Here is a 10,350-nt window from a genome sequence, read left to right on the forward strand (position 1 = left end):
TTCACCTGGACAGGTAACCGGTCGAACATGTCAATCAGTATTTCCAAAGCCCAAGATGACGCCTGAAATGATCTTGTTTTGTCCAAAATCCCAAATCATTCAGCTTTCTGTAAGGAAAGAACCAGAAAACATTCACGTGTAAGAAGCTGGAATTAAAGAATGTCGTCAGTTTTTTGTTAAAAACTGCTGAACTAATTATCAAACTCGCGGGTGGTTAGTTTCATATCTGTCTATATATTTCATACAGTTTCATGGATTAATCGTCACAGCTCTCGTGGGCTTTGATCTTTCTGATATAAGTTGTGTGAAAAGGACCAAGAAGAAGCAGGACTGTGAGATATTTATTGTTCCACCCGGCAGGTGAACAGCACAAGGTCTGTTGGGTCTCTTTGGCGTCTGGCAGATCCTCACTGATAATAACACACAGTCTGTCTGTTCAGGGATTTAGACCTGCAGGTCAATGGCAGCTGTGTCATCGAGCCGTCTCCTTCCTGGTGCGAAATGATTCTGGATAGACTTTATGAAGTCGCGTCCGTTGGTGTCAAGTGCACTACGACAGTCAGGCAACAAGGAGAGCGAGGAGTGATGGCTGCCAGTGAGTCATCCACCTGGGTGCTGAGTGATGTGGGTAGGTTCAACTGATGGTAACCACTCAATCTGACATTTCACTATGTGTCATTTCTGCTGAACACACAACACCAGACCAGAAGCAATAAGATGTCAGACAGTTAGTAGGTCGACCCTGATGTTCAGGATGTTTACTGTTGTTTTAAGAAGAACGGTCCACATATTTCCCTTCTTGCTGACTACAGCCAAACTGCTTGTCTTCATTACAGGAGGTTCACCCTCTGGACAGTTGTCATAGAAATACACAGTCTGCACCAGATTTATTCAGACTGTGACTGTTCTGGTGAACTGCAGGCTTTGTTCACAAGGAGCAGAGAGGAGTATGGGTAGAAATACACAGTATAAATTAAGTGATGATAGATTTTAGTAACACCTGTAGTATATATGTGGTGAACAGCTGTGAGCCATTTGGACGTATTGATTCAAGTCTGTGGTAAATTAAAGAAGTTCAGTTTTCATTGACATTTTTCTCTGAGTCCTGACTCTGTGCCTCTCTGTTGGTTGTGCCCTGCTTGTGCTGCTTCCATCGAGGTGCACTGCTTGATGTTAGAGTGAAAACAGGCCCACAGTGAGTGAAAGTGTGACAGGAGCTTCAGAGGGTTCAGAAAAGTCCAGAAAACCCAGCGATGACCAGAGTCATTCTGACAACTTCCCCAACTTACCTGAATTGTCGTTTGTTTGAAAGTTTCCAGCCATCTGCTTCACCCTCAAAATGCTAGAAATAGTGTTCAGCTGCCATTTGTGGTGCAGAGCGTGGCTGGCATGCACACATTTTCATTTTCATGATGTCCCCCTGGGACTTTGTGTTCACAGTGAAACCTCCACCTCCTTTCAGTGTTCAAGTGGCCGACGTCGATGAAGTCTACAACATCACGTGGGACAGCAACACAAGCATCTTCTATGGTCTAACGTACATGATACGCATAAGAGAAAGTAGAGATTTGTTAAAGGTAATGAATGGGCAAGAAAACACTCAGATTGAAGTTTGACTTGAGATTCTGTGGCAGAACACGGTTGTCACAGTTCATTTAGAGCTGTTGTGTTTTGTTTCTGCCTCTCAGGAACCAGTTGTTTCCCTGTCTGTGACGGAGACGTTCTTTTCGTTAAAACACAAGATACTGGAACCACATGTCAGCTACACTGTGGACGTTCAGGCCAGAATATCTTCTGGGCTCTATCGGGGTCCCTGGAGTGAGTGGAGTCCTGCTGCTGAGTGGACAACAGCAGGAGCCTCTGCAGCAGTTGAAGGTAGAAGAGCTTTTGAGCTTCCATGCTGGAACCTCGACAAAATGAGCGTCTTGGTTGTTTTGTGTGCGTCTGTGCTTCTGCACATATGAACACACTGTGAAGCCTGTTCATCATCGTCTCTCAGTGCATATTGGTCGTGTTCTCTTCCAGGAATCGCTCGATCCTGGTGGTTCGTGTCGCTGCCCATCGCTCTTGTCCTCTGCCTCCTGTTGCTGGGCTATTTCCAGAAACCGTAAGTACTCTGAAACGCTGGGATTTCTTGGTTTGAAATAAAAACAACTCAAATCGTGCTTAGCGACACATTTCTCTTTGTGTTTGCACATAACTGAACCGTCGTTAGCTGCAGAGAATCACTTGAGAGGAAGCAAATGAAGACTTAAGGTCAGCAACGCTTTGTCTTCCAGTAAATGATTAGCAAAGCTTCTCAGTGCTTCGATCTACACTTTCCTGGCATCACCTCCCACATATAGAGAAACCGCTGCAGCGCTGTACGTGCAGCAGCTCATTGCACTGAGATGGCTAGCAGACATAGGAAGTCCTGCAGAGCATCAGTGTTACAGAACTGAGAACACCTCGCCTATGAAGGGCGCACGCTTACAAGAAACACACCCAGAACAGTTCTCAGTGTTTTAAGCTGCTCTGCTTTAGTTTGCATCCATTTCAGATGAACATATGTTTCTGTTGTGATGTATGAGGATCACAGCGTCTGGTTTTGCTCTTTGCATTGAAGGATATTATTAGCAGCTGCGTGTGCATTACACACATCTGAATGGGTTCACTGAGAGTCTGTTCAGGAAGGCTGAACTTTAGAGAGGCACTGATTCACCTTCAGGGTCGCGCTCTGAGCGCTAGAGACCAACACCAAATGACAAGAAAATGTGAATAGTGTACCACAGGCCCGTTGCTTCACTGTACGGCCATCCTGAGTAGGAAAAACCCTGACAGAGGGGAAATATCAGCTACAGCTCTCAGTTCAACACCTCTGCTAAACAGCTCTCAGAACATGTGAACAGCTGAACCTTCAGGAGGACCGATGCTCTGCAGCTCAGTTGATATAATAAAATAAATGAACTTTTATTGTCCCATTAGCTCAAGACATTCATTCACGGCTGTCCAGAGAATACAGTCGAAACCACACCGTTACTGCCTGTACAGCGATACATGTGCAGGAGTGCTGTCATCACTGGTGCTTTTGTTCAGTGGATTCGTTTTATCTGCTCAACAGGACTGTGTCGTTGGGCTGACTCAGTGCTTCGCTGATGCTCTCTGAACTCACACTTCCTGTCTCTCTCTCGTAGCTCCCTCAAATAAAGGCGTTCATTGTTTATAACAGTATTTAAACATCCGGTGTAGATGTGAGATAATGACTGACGTCTGTATGTATCTGGAGCAGCACAGCGTTTTATTGGACACCTCCCAGTGTTTCTCCTCCATAGGTGCCACCATGTTCTCAGCTGCTGTCGTCTTTTCTGTTGCTGTGGCGGCTCCTCTCTTAAGCTGCTTGATGAGCAGACAGAATAATGTAGCGCTGGCAGCGTGATCAGCATCATGTCAACTTGGATGGACCTGTGCTTAAATCGGAGCATTACTAAAGTGTAATCTTGTTTACTCAGAGTGTTGTACGGTGTTGTCCAGAAGGCGTGTTGTGCAGCACATCTCTTCATCCTCTGTCTGAAACACTCTGCTGTAGCTTCTGTGTTTGTGAGGCCCTCCTGAGAAGTCCAGTCATGCTCTGCTCGGTCTTCTGGTCCAGCGACAGACTAATGAGGAAATGAGGAAATGATGTCAGACTGTGAGGGAGCTGCTTTAGCCGCTAGTCCCACGCTTCCAACGAGGCGTTTCAGGCAGGTAGGAGCAGCGCTCGATGTCGGAGGAACAAGTGCTTCTCGCCTGGACTTCAGGCGACATTTTATGAGCACAAAACACAGAAAAGGAAAGAAAACCCAGCAAGCAAACTCTGGGCTCTTTAACATGAAGACGCTCTCACTGCAGCTGATGTACACTTTATTCACCATCCATCCATCATCTATACACCACTTAGTCCTCACTAGAGTCATGGGGGGCGGAGCCTATCCCAGCTGACTCAGGGTGAAGGCAGGTTCACCTGGACAGGTAACCAGTCTATCACAGGGCTACACTTAGAGACAGACAACCAAGCACACTCACATTCACACCTACGGACAATTTACAATCACCAATTAACCTCAGCATGTTTCTGGACTGTGGGAGGAAGCCGGAGAACCCGGAGAGAACCCACGCTGCACGGGGAGAACATGGAGACTCCACGCAGGAAGATCCCGGGTGTCCTCACTGGGACGCCAACCGGCGACCTTCTAGCTGTGAGGCCACAATGCTAACCACTGAGACACCTGCAGCCCCACTTTATTCACATTTCTGCTAAATCCTCAGATTTCTAATCAGGCGGCTGGTTGGCGTCCTTACATGTGGCATCAGCATAGCTTGTGACTGCTCCAGCTTCGGCCAGGTGTGTCTAAATACCTGGAAACAGAGTGTATGCTTCTGGCCTGTTGAGCACCTTTAAGCAGCACTGTTTGAAGAGCTGTGGGACAGTGTCTGCCTGTTGCTTTCTGTGTTGAGGATATGAGCCAACGCACCGAGCTGCTGTGTGATGTCAGAGACTCCTTCAGCGTGTGAAACTTCAGTTTTAATGCTTCACTAGAAGCCACATTGAGTTTAGGCCAGAATGGTCGTACAGCGTGTGATGGGCTCTGTAAAGTACCTTCAGCTCATTGTGCTGCCCTCCTTAATGCAGCCGTCATCGCTCTTTACTGAAAGGTTGAGTGTGGGTTCTTTATTATCACAGATCTCACTGTGACTCATGCCTGAAGCTCAGTCCTGTTTGTACTCTGCTATCAGCATTACTGGATATGATTTAGAAAGCTGTTGTGTCTCGTTCAAAATGTCAGCCCTGCACAGCTCGCATATCGAAAATGAAATCTGTTGCAGTGACACGACGCTGACGTATAAATGTCATCTTTCATTCTCCGTCTCTGTTTGTTCTTCTAAAATCATTTCACATTTGTTTCAGATGTTGGCAGAAGAAACTGGAGCTGATTACATACGTCCCCAAGCCGAACGAGTTCTTCAAGCCCCTTTACCACAACTACGACGGGAACTTCAGGGTAAGAGGAAACATTTCACTTTGTGTGTAATTTCCAGTGGAGCCCAGCAGGTGCTGCCCTAGAGGGGACTTTCAGCACATCTGGACCCAGTCTGCGGGGGCTTTCCCTCGTCTTCACGCTGAAGGGCTTCCATGATGTGAATGAGTCACTGTGCAGGGGCTTCAAGAGGCTTTTCATGTGTCTGCTGTGGGTAGATATTTGTGTATGACAGTCAGACCTGTTCCACCCCAGTGGAAAATACCCCCGGTGCTTGTAGTTGAGCTCTTTGATTTGCCGTTGTGTCATTCTAGAAGCAGCCTGTTTTCACCTGATGGGGACACAGAGGCACCACTCGGTGGTTTGGCTCCTTTCTGTTTGACTCACGGTTTATCATTATCTGCTTCTGCCATTACCTTTCGTATTTCCCCCTCATGTAAATTATTCTTTGTCTCTTTCTTCTTGAAGTTTGCTATGTTTTTTTTTTTTTTTATCTCAAAGCAGATTGAATGCAGACTGTGTTTCTGAATGTGTAGGCTTCAAAGTAATCAGATTACAAGCTTCTGCCCCTAAACAGAGTTTAAATGTGTCTGCTTAGTGTAAGATTACTTCAGACAGAAAGACAGGAGGGTTTGTTGTGTTTTACTACAAAATGAGCAGGAGTCTGAGCATGGTCTGGTGTCATGTTGGTTCTGGTGCTGGTCGTTTATTCTATACCAGCACCAGAAGCTGTTTAGTGTTTGTAAATGTACTGGACAGCAGCAGTAAGAACATCCTCACGTGTCTCATTTTATTCAGCAGTTCTGTTTCTGTCTCACTTCTACTGACGTCTCAGACAGTAAAGCACAACAAACATGTGTGTGCAGTTACACACATTGTTCAGCAGAGAGCGCTGCTGCAGCAGCCGTCAGAGGACAGAGCAGCAAACCAAAGTGGTTCAGGTGGCACAAGGACAGCTGACCAAAGTGCTGCTCACAGACCTGTGAAAAGGCAAGACAGAAAGTAGCAGGAAGGACTATAAAACCAGCTTGTTAAACAAAATAAATATTAAAAATCTATTCAAAACAGGACAACAACTTGTGAGATCCATTTCTAAAATATAATGAATGTAAGATACTAAAATAGAGCTCTAAGAAAGTTGCTGAAAACACGTTTGTATGCAGATGTTTGTCAAAGTTTTAGTAAAGTAAGAAAGAAGAAGGCTTCAACAGTTCATGGTTATTTCATAGCTGTTTTCCACCGTGGCTGGTGTTCCCCCTTCACCAGCCTGTGGTCAGACACTCTCCACGTGTGTTCACGACTAAATACGTTAACATAGTGAATGTCGCCAGCCCTTCATCAGGCAGAGCAGCAGCTCATGGATGAAGTGACAACGCTGTGCCCATTTCATGATGAAGGCCGCAGCTTGTGTTGCATCATCAGTACCGACTGGGTCAGAGGGTGAGACTAAAACAAAACATGTCTAAAGTGTGAAGTTTCCAAAAAGAGCGTCACACGTTCAGGACTTGAGTCGCTCTTTCAGAGTTTGTCCTCGTTTGCCTGCACCGTCTCTCACCCCTTTGATGCAAACTGCTTGCGTGCTAGAGATGGTTCAGTGATGCTGGGGAGCTTTGTGCTTCAGGATGTGGTGGTATTTGCACCAAGGAACAGATTCATGCTTATCTGGGCATCAGCGTGCTGCACAGAGGCTACAGGTGACTGCACGAGTTGCTGTGAAGCCTCACACGACTGTGGAGAGAGTATATTAGTGGTACAAGTCTTTGGCTCCTTTTCTTCAGTAAAGGTACCATACAGCAGCGTAAAAACCATCCAGTACGAGGAAAAGTCCTGCGTGAACATTCTACTGAAGTAAAAGTACACAAATGTCAGCAGCAAAATGTTGTTAAAATACTGAAGAATGCTCAGACAGATGTAGACATCCAGAGTCACCGTGTCCCCGGACGTGTCTTTACTGGGGAACTGGTCGATGCAGTATGACTTCCATCATCCATCAGGTTTGCATTGAACATTATGATCCTTTGCAGTGGCAGCCACTTGTTGACATTGTGCTGAGCCTTGTGACTACGTTTAGGTGCCCAAGTGTCTCAGCCAGACTTGTAACCAGCAGGCTGGTGAAGGGTGAAGACCAGGCTCTCTCCTCTGCCATCAAAGCCTTTGTGCACTTTTCATTTTGAAGTGGCATTTCTCAGACTGCCCCAGTTTACCAAAAAGGATAAATCAACACACACACACACAAGATAGAAAAGGATACCAAAGAATAGAAACACAAAATATCAATACAGTGCAGATAAGTACGGCTGTGAAACACTGGAGCTGCAGCAGCATGTTGGTGGAGATCAGAAAGAGTCCAGGGCTGGATGTGGGCTGTGTGGATGGGTGGGGGGCTGCAAGGGAGAGAGGTTAGCATCCCGGCAGCCTGCTAGACGGACCTGTCTCTGACTCTGAGGCTTCCTGAAAGCAGGAGGCTGAAGAGACGGCTGTTCAGTGCTTTGCATTGAGTGAGGCACGAAGGTAAAGTCAGGAAGCAGAGGCACTGCTGGGCTCTCCTGGCCAGTGACGTGGTGTTGTTGGTCCAGCTGAGGTCCTCAGTGATGCTCACCTGCTCTGCAGCACACCTCTGGTCGTCACAAGGACAGGGTTTCAGAGGTGAGCTCTCCTTAAGTCACTTACAGCTGGACATGGGCAGCTGGCTCACCTCCTGCCTGGTGCATCGTTGTCGATGGGTCGGAGCTGGAGTTGGCTCTGAAGTCATAATCAATGGGGTGAAAAGCAGGGGGCTGAGTGCACTTCCTGGGGGGACCCCCATACGCGGTGAGATGATGATTCAAGTGTTATTTCCAACCCGTACAACTTGTGGTCTCTCAGTCAGGAAGTGACTGCGAGACCAACAAGAGCGTGATGTATATCCAACACTGTTAGCTTTCCTCTTATCAACACAACCATGGTGTCGCGTATGCAGGATGTGAAGCTGGAGCCAGAAGGTATAAATACATCTGCTCTGTTCACACTAACACACCTGAACATCGCTGTCAGAATCTCTTACAAAGTGCTTTACAAGCAGGAAAGTAAAATCAGATGAACCACAACTCTGTGTATCTAGAACTATCGGTGTCGGTGAAGGCGAAACACAAACAGCTGGTCATTCAAAGGAAGTCAGAACTCCAGTAAAATCAGGAACGAAGGGACTTCAGAGGTCACTGACTCTGAAGGTTGTTCCAGAACCTCAGGGCCCGGCCTGCAAACGGTCAGCCTCACTAGCACCGACTAGTTTATCTACATGTGCAGCTAAACGTCAGTATGACAGCTGATCGTGTTCATCTAACTGTAGCGAGACAGCATCATGATGAGATGAATGTGGGTGACTGTGCAGCATCGTGTGGATGTAGCTTCACTCTTTGCACGACAGATTCTTCCTAAAGTCTTCTTAGTTTATTGTCACAAGTTATTCAGGTGAATGTCTTCTGTTTGCTCTGTTGTAGGAGTGGGTGAAGCCTGTGTTCAGCGAGTACGACTACTTAAGGATCAGCTCCAGCGCTCAGGTGATCAGCGAGACGCAGCACGACATCCTTCAGTGGAACAACAAGAAGCAAAGCTTCACCGAGGACAGCGAGACGAAACCAGGCGGAGGCTCTCTGGTCAACATGCTGCAGCCTCCCAGCAACCTGCTGCTGCACCTCCAGGACGGCGGCAGCTCGCAGGGCACCAGCCACTCCACAGGCCACATCTCCATCCACACCGTCACCCTCTCCGGGGAAGAGTTTGAGGAGGAGGTCTCGTCACAGATCTCCATAAACACCCTGAGAAGTTACCAAGATGGAGAAAGCTTCGGTTCATTTGAGGAAGACAACAGAGAGCCGGCCGGCTATGATCTGGATGGACCTCAGATGGACAGGATGGCTCGACAGCACGACATAATCAGCGGCTTGTTGGTGGAAAATATCCACTTTGAGCAGCATGCCCACTTTAATGAACCAGAGAGGGTGTCGCTCGACTCGTTCGTGTCCAACGAGCAGTCAGAAGACGGCTACCCTCACGTGGACTTGGACACCATCGACAGTGGGTTTGGAGAGTGCAGCAGCCCCGGCGCCTCGGACTCGAACACGGCAGAGCGCCTGGACTCTGATCTATTCCAGGAGCACAAAAACTCAAACTATGTCAAGCAGTGGATGGTCTGCAGCACGGTTCAGGAAGACTGCGGCAGCTTGGAGAGTGAAGCCCACGAAGCCCAGTGACCACAGCTTCTGATTGGTGTCTGTCGTGCTGTGAGACGTGTATTTAAAACATGGACGTGATCGTGAACGTTTCTACAGCAGCGTCTTGTATATAGTCTAGTCCCCGTTTCTGAAGCGTTTTCTTCTGACCTCAGCTTTTCAGACATGAGAGCGTGAATGGATGTGGTGCGAGTCTGACAGCACAGAACCAGATGTTCTACTCAACACAGTGTCAGATGAGACACTGAGGACTCCTCAGAAACACCGCGTGGAGACGTTGCTGACATTTCTACAGCTGATCAGTGTTTTTTTCCTTCTTTCTTTCTTCATCATGTCACTGTACAGATTCACATTCTCATGGTCTTGCACGCTTCAGGGCTTCAGCTGTAGCACGAGCACACATGCTGCCTTATCAAGATGTCTGATAAAGTCTGTTTTCCTCCACATGCATTGTGGCTGTAACCACTGTTACCTGTTTTTGTGCAGTGTCAGTAAAAAGTGCAAACTGTTCTGATCTGTCAGCGTGAGGTGATTATTTCACTGGCTTTGACTGGATTCATCAAAAGGAAGTCGAGAAAGCCGCCAGACAAACTTTGACAATCTGTGCTGTCACCTGACGTTATGAACAGACTGTTGTCTGTGTTTCATTAAATATACACATAAACATGTATGTTTGACATGTGCACTTGTCCGAGCAGTGGTTTTAGTTTCGTGTTTTACTGGGAAGAACAGAACCTAAACGGGCCCACTGTCTAAGCTGCTGTCTGCATGTGTGAGGGTGGATTGTTCCTACTGAAGGCCTCCTGGTGGCAGCTGCTGTGGGAGGGGGGTGTTTGACATGTTTCCAAGCCCAGTCCACAGTTTCCCTGCCAGCTAATGTTCAGTGTTGTTAAAGTAGAAGTCTGCCTCTGCATCCTGTATGTACGACAGCACAGCTGAACATCGACGCTACGCTCCCACAACACTTCAGATCATACAGTCTACATCCACACACAGTTCCTTTTGTCAGCATCATGACTTGTTGTTTTATTTATGTTTTTGGCTCTGGACTGGACTCAAGCAGTGATCACGATAAACTGCTGAGTTTGAGCGTTCAGCCTGATTCCAGCTAGGTCTCCATGGTAACTGATGCTGTGGAGCTAGGT

At 47.3% G+C, this 10,350-nt stretch overlaps 1 protein-coding gene across 1 annotated transcript in view; it reads left to right on the top strand.

Annotated features, from left to right (window-relative positions):
* The window catches only part of il21r.1 (interleukin 21 receptor, tandem duplicate 1), an 11,805-nt gene extending 1,930 nt beyond the window's left edge, over positions 1 to 9,875 (top strand). Inside the window, exons 4-9 of the mRNA XM_008281090.1 lie at positions 441 to 628; positions 1,441 to 1,577; positions 1,689 to 1,875; positions 2,026 to 2,107; positions 4,925 to 5,018; positions 8,474 to 9,875. Coding sequence (XP_008279312.1) covers positions 441 to 628; positions 1,441 to 1,577; positions 1,689 to 1,875; positions 2,026 to 2,107; positions 4,925 to 5,018; positions 8,474 to 9,226 — 1,441 coding nt within the window. The 3' untranslated portion in view covers positions 9,227 to 9,875. The remainder of the gene's footprint in view (positions 1 to 440; positions 629 to 1,440; positions 1,578 to 1,688; positions 1,876 to 2,025; positions 2,108 to 4,924; positions 5,019 to 8,473) is intronic.
* Positions 9,876 to 10,350: the final 475 nt, after the last annotated feature.

Source organism: Stegastes partitus, unplaced genomic scaffold (genome assembly GCF_000690725.1).
Source record: "Stegastes partitus isolate 25-593 unplaced genomic scaffold, Stegastes_partitus-1.0.2 Scaffold222, whole genome shotgun sequence".
NCBI lineage: Eukaryota > Metazoa > Chordata > Actinopteri > Pomacentridae > Stegastes > Stegastes partitus.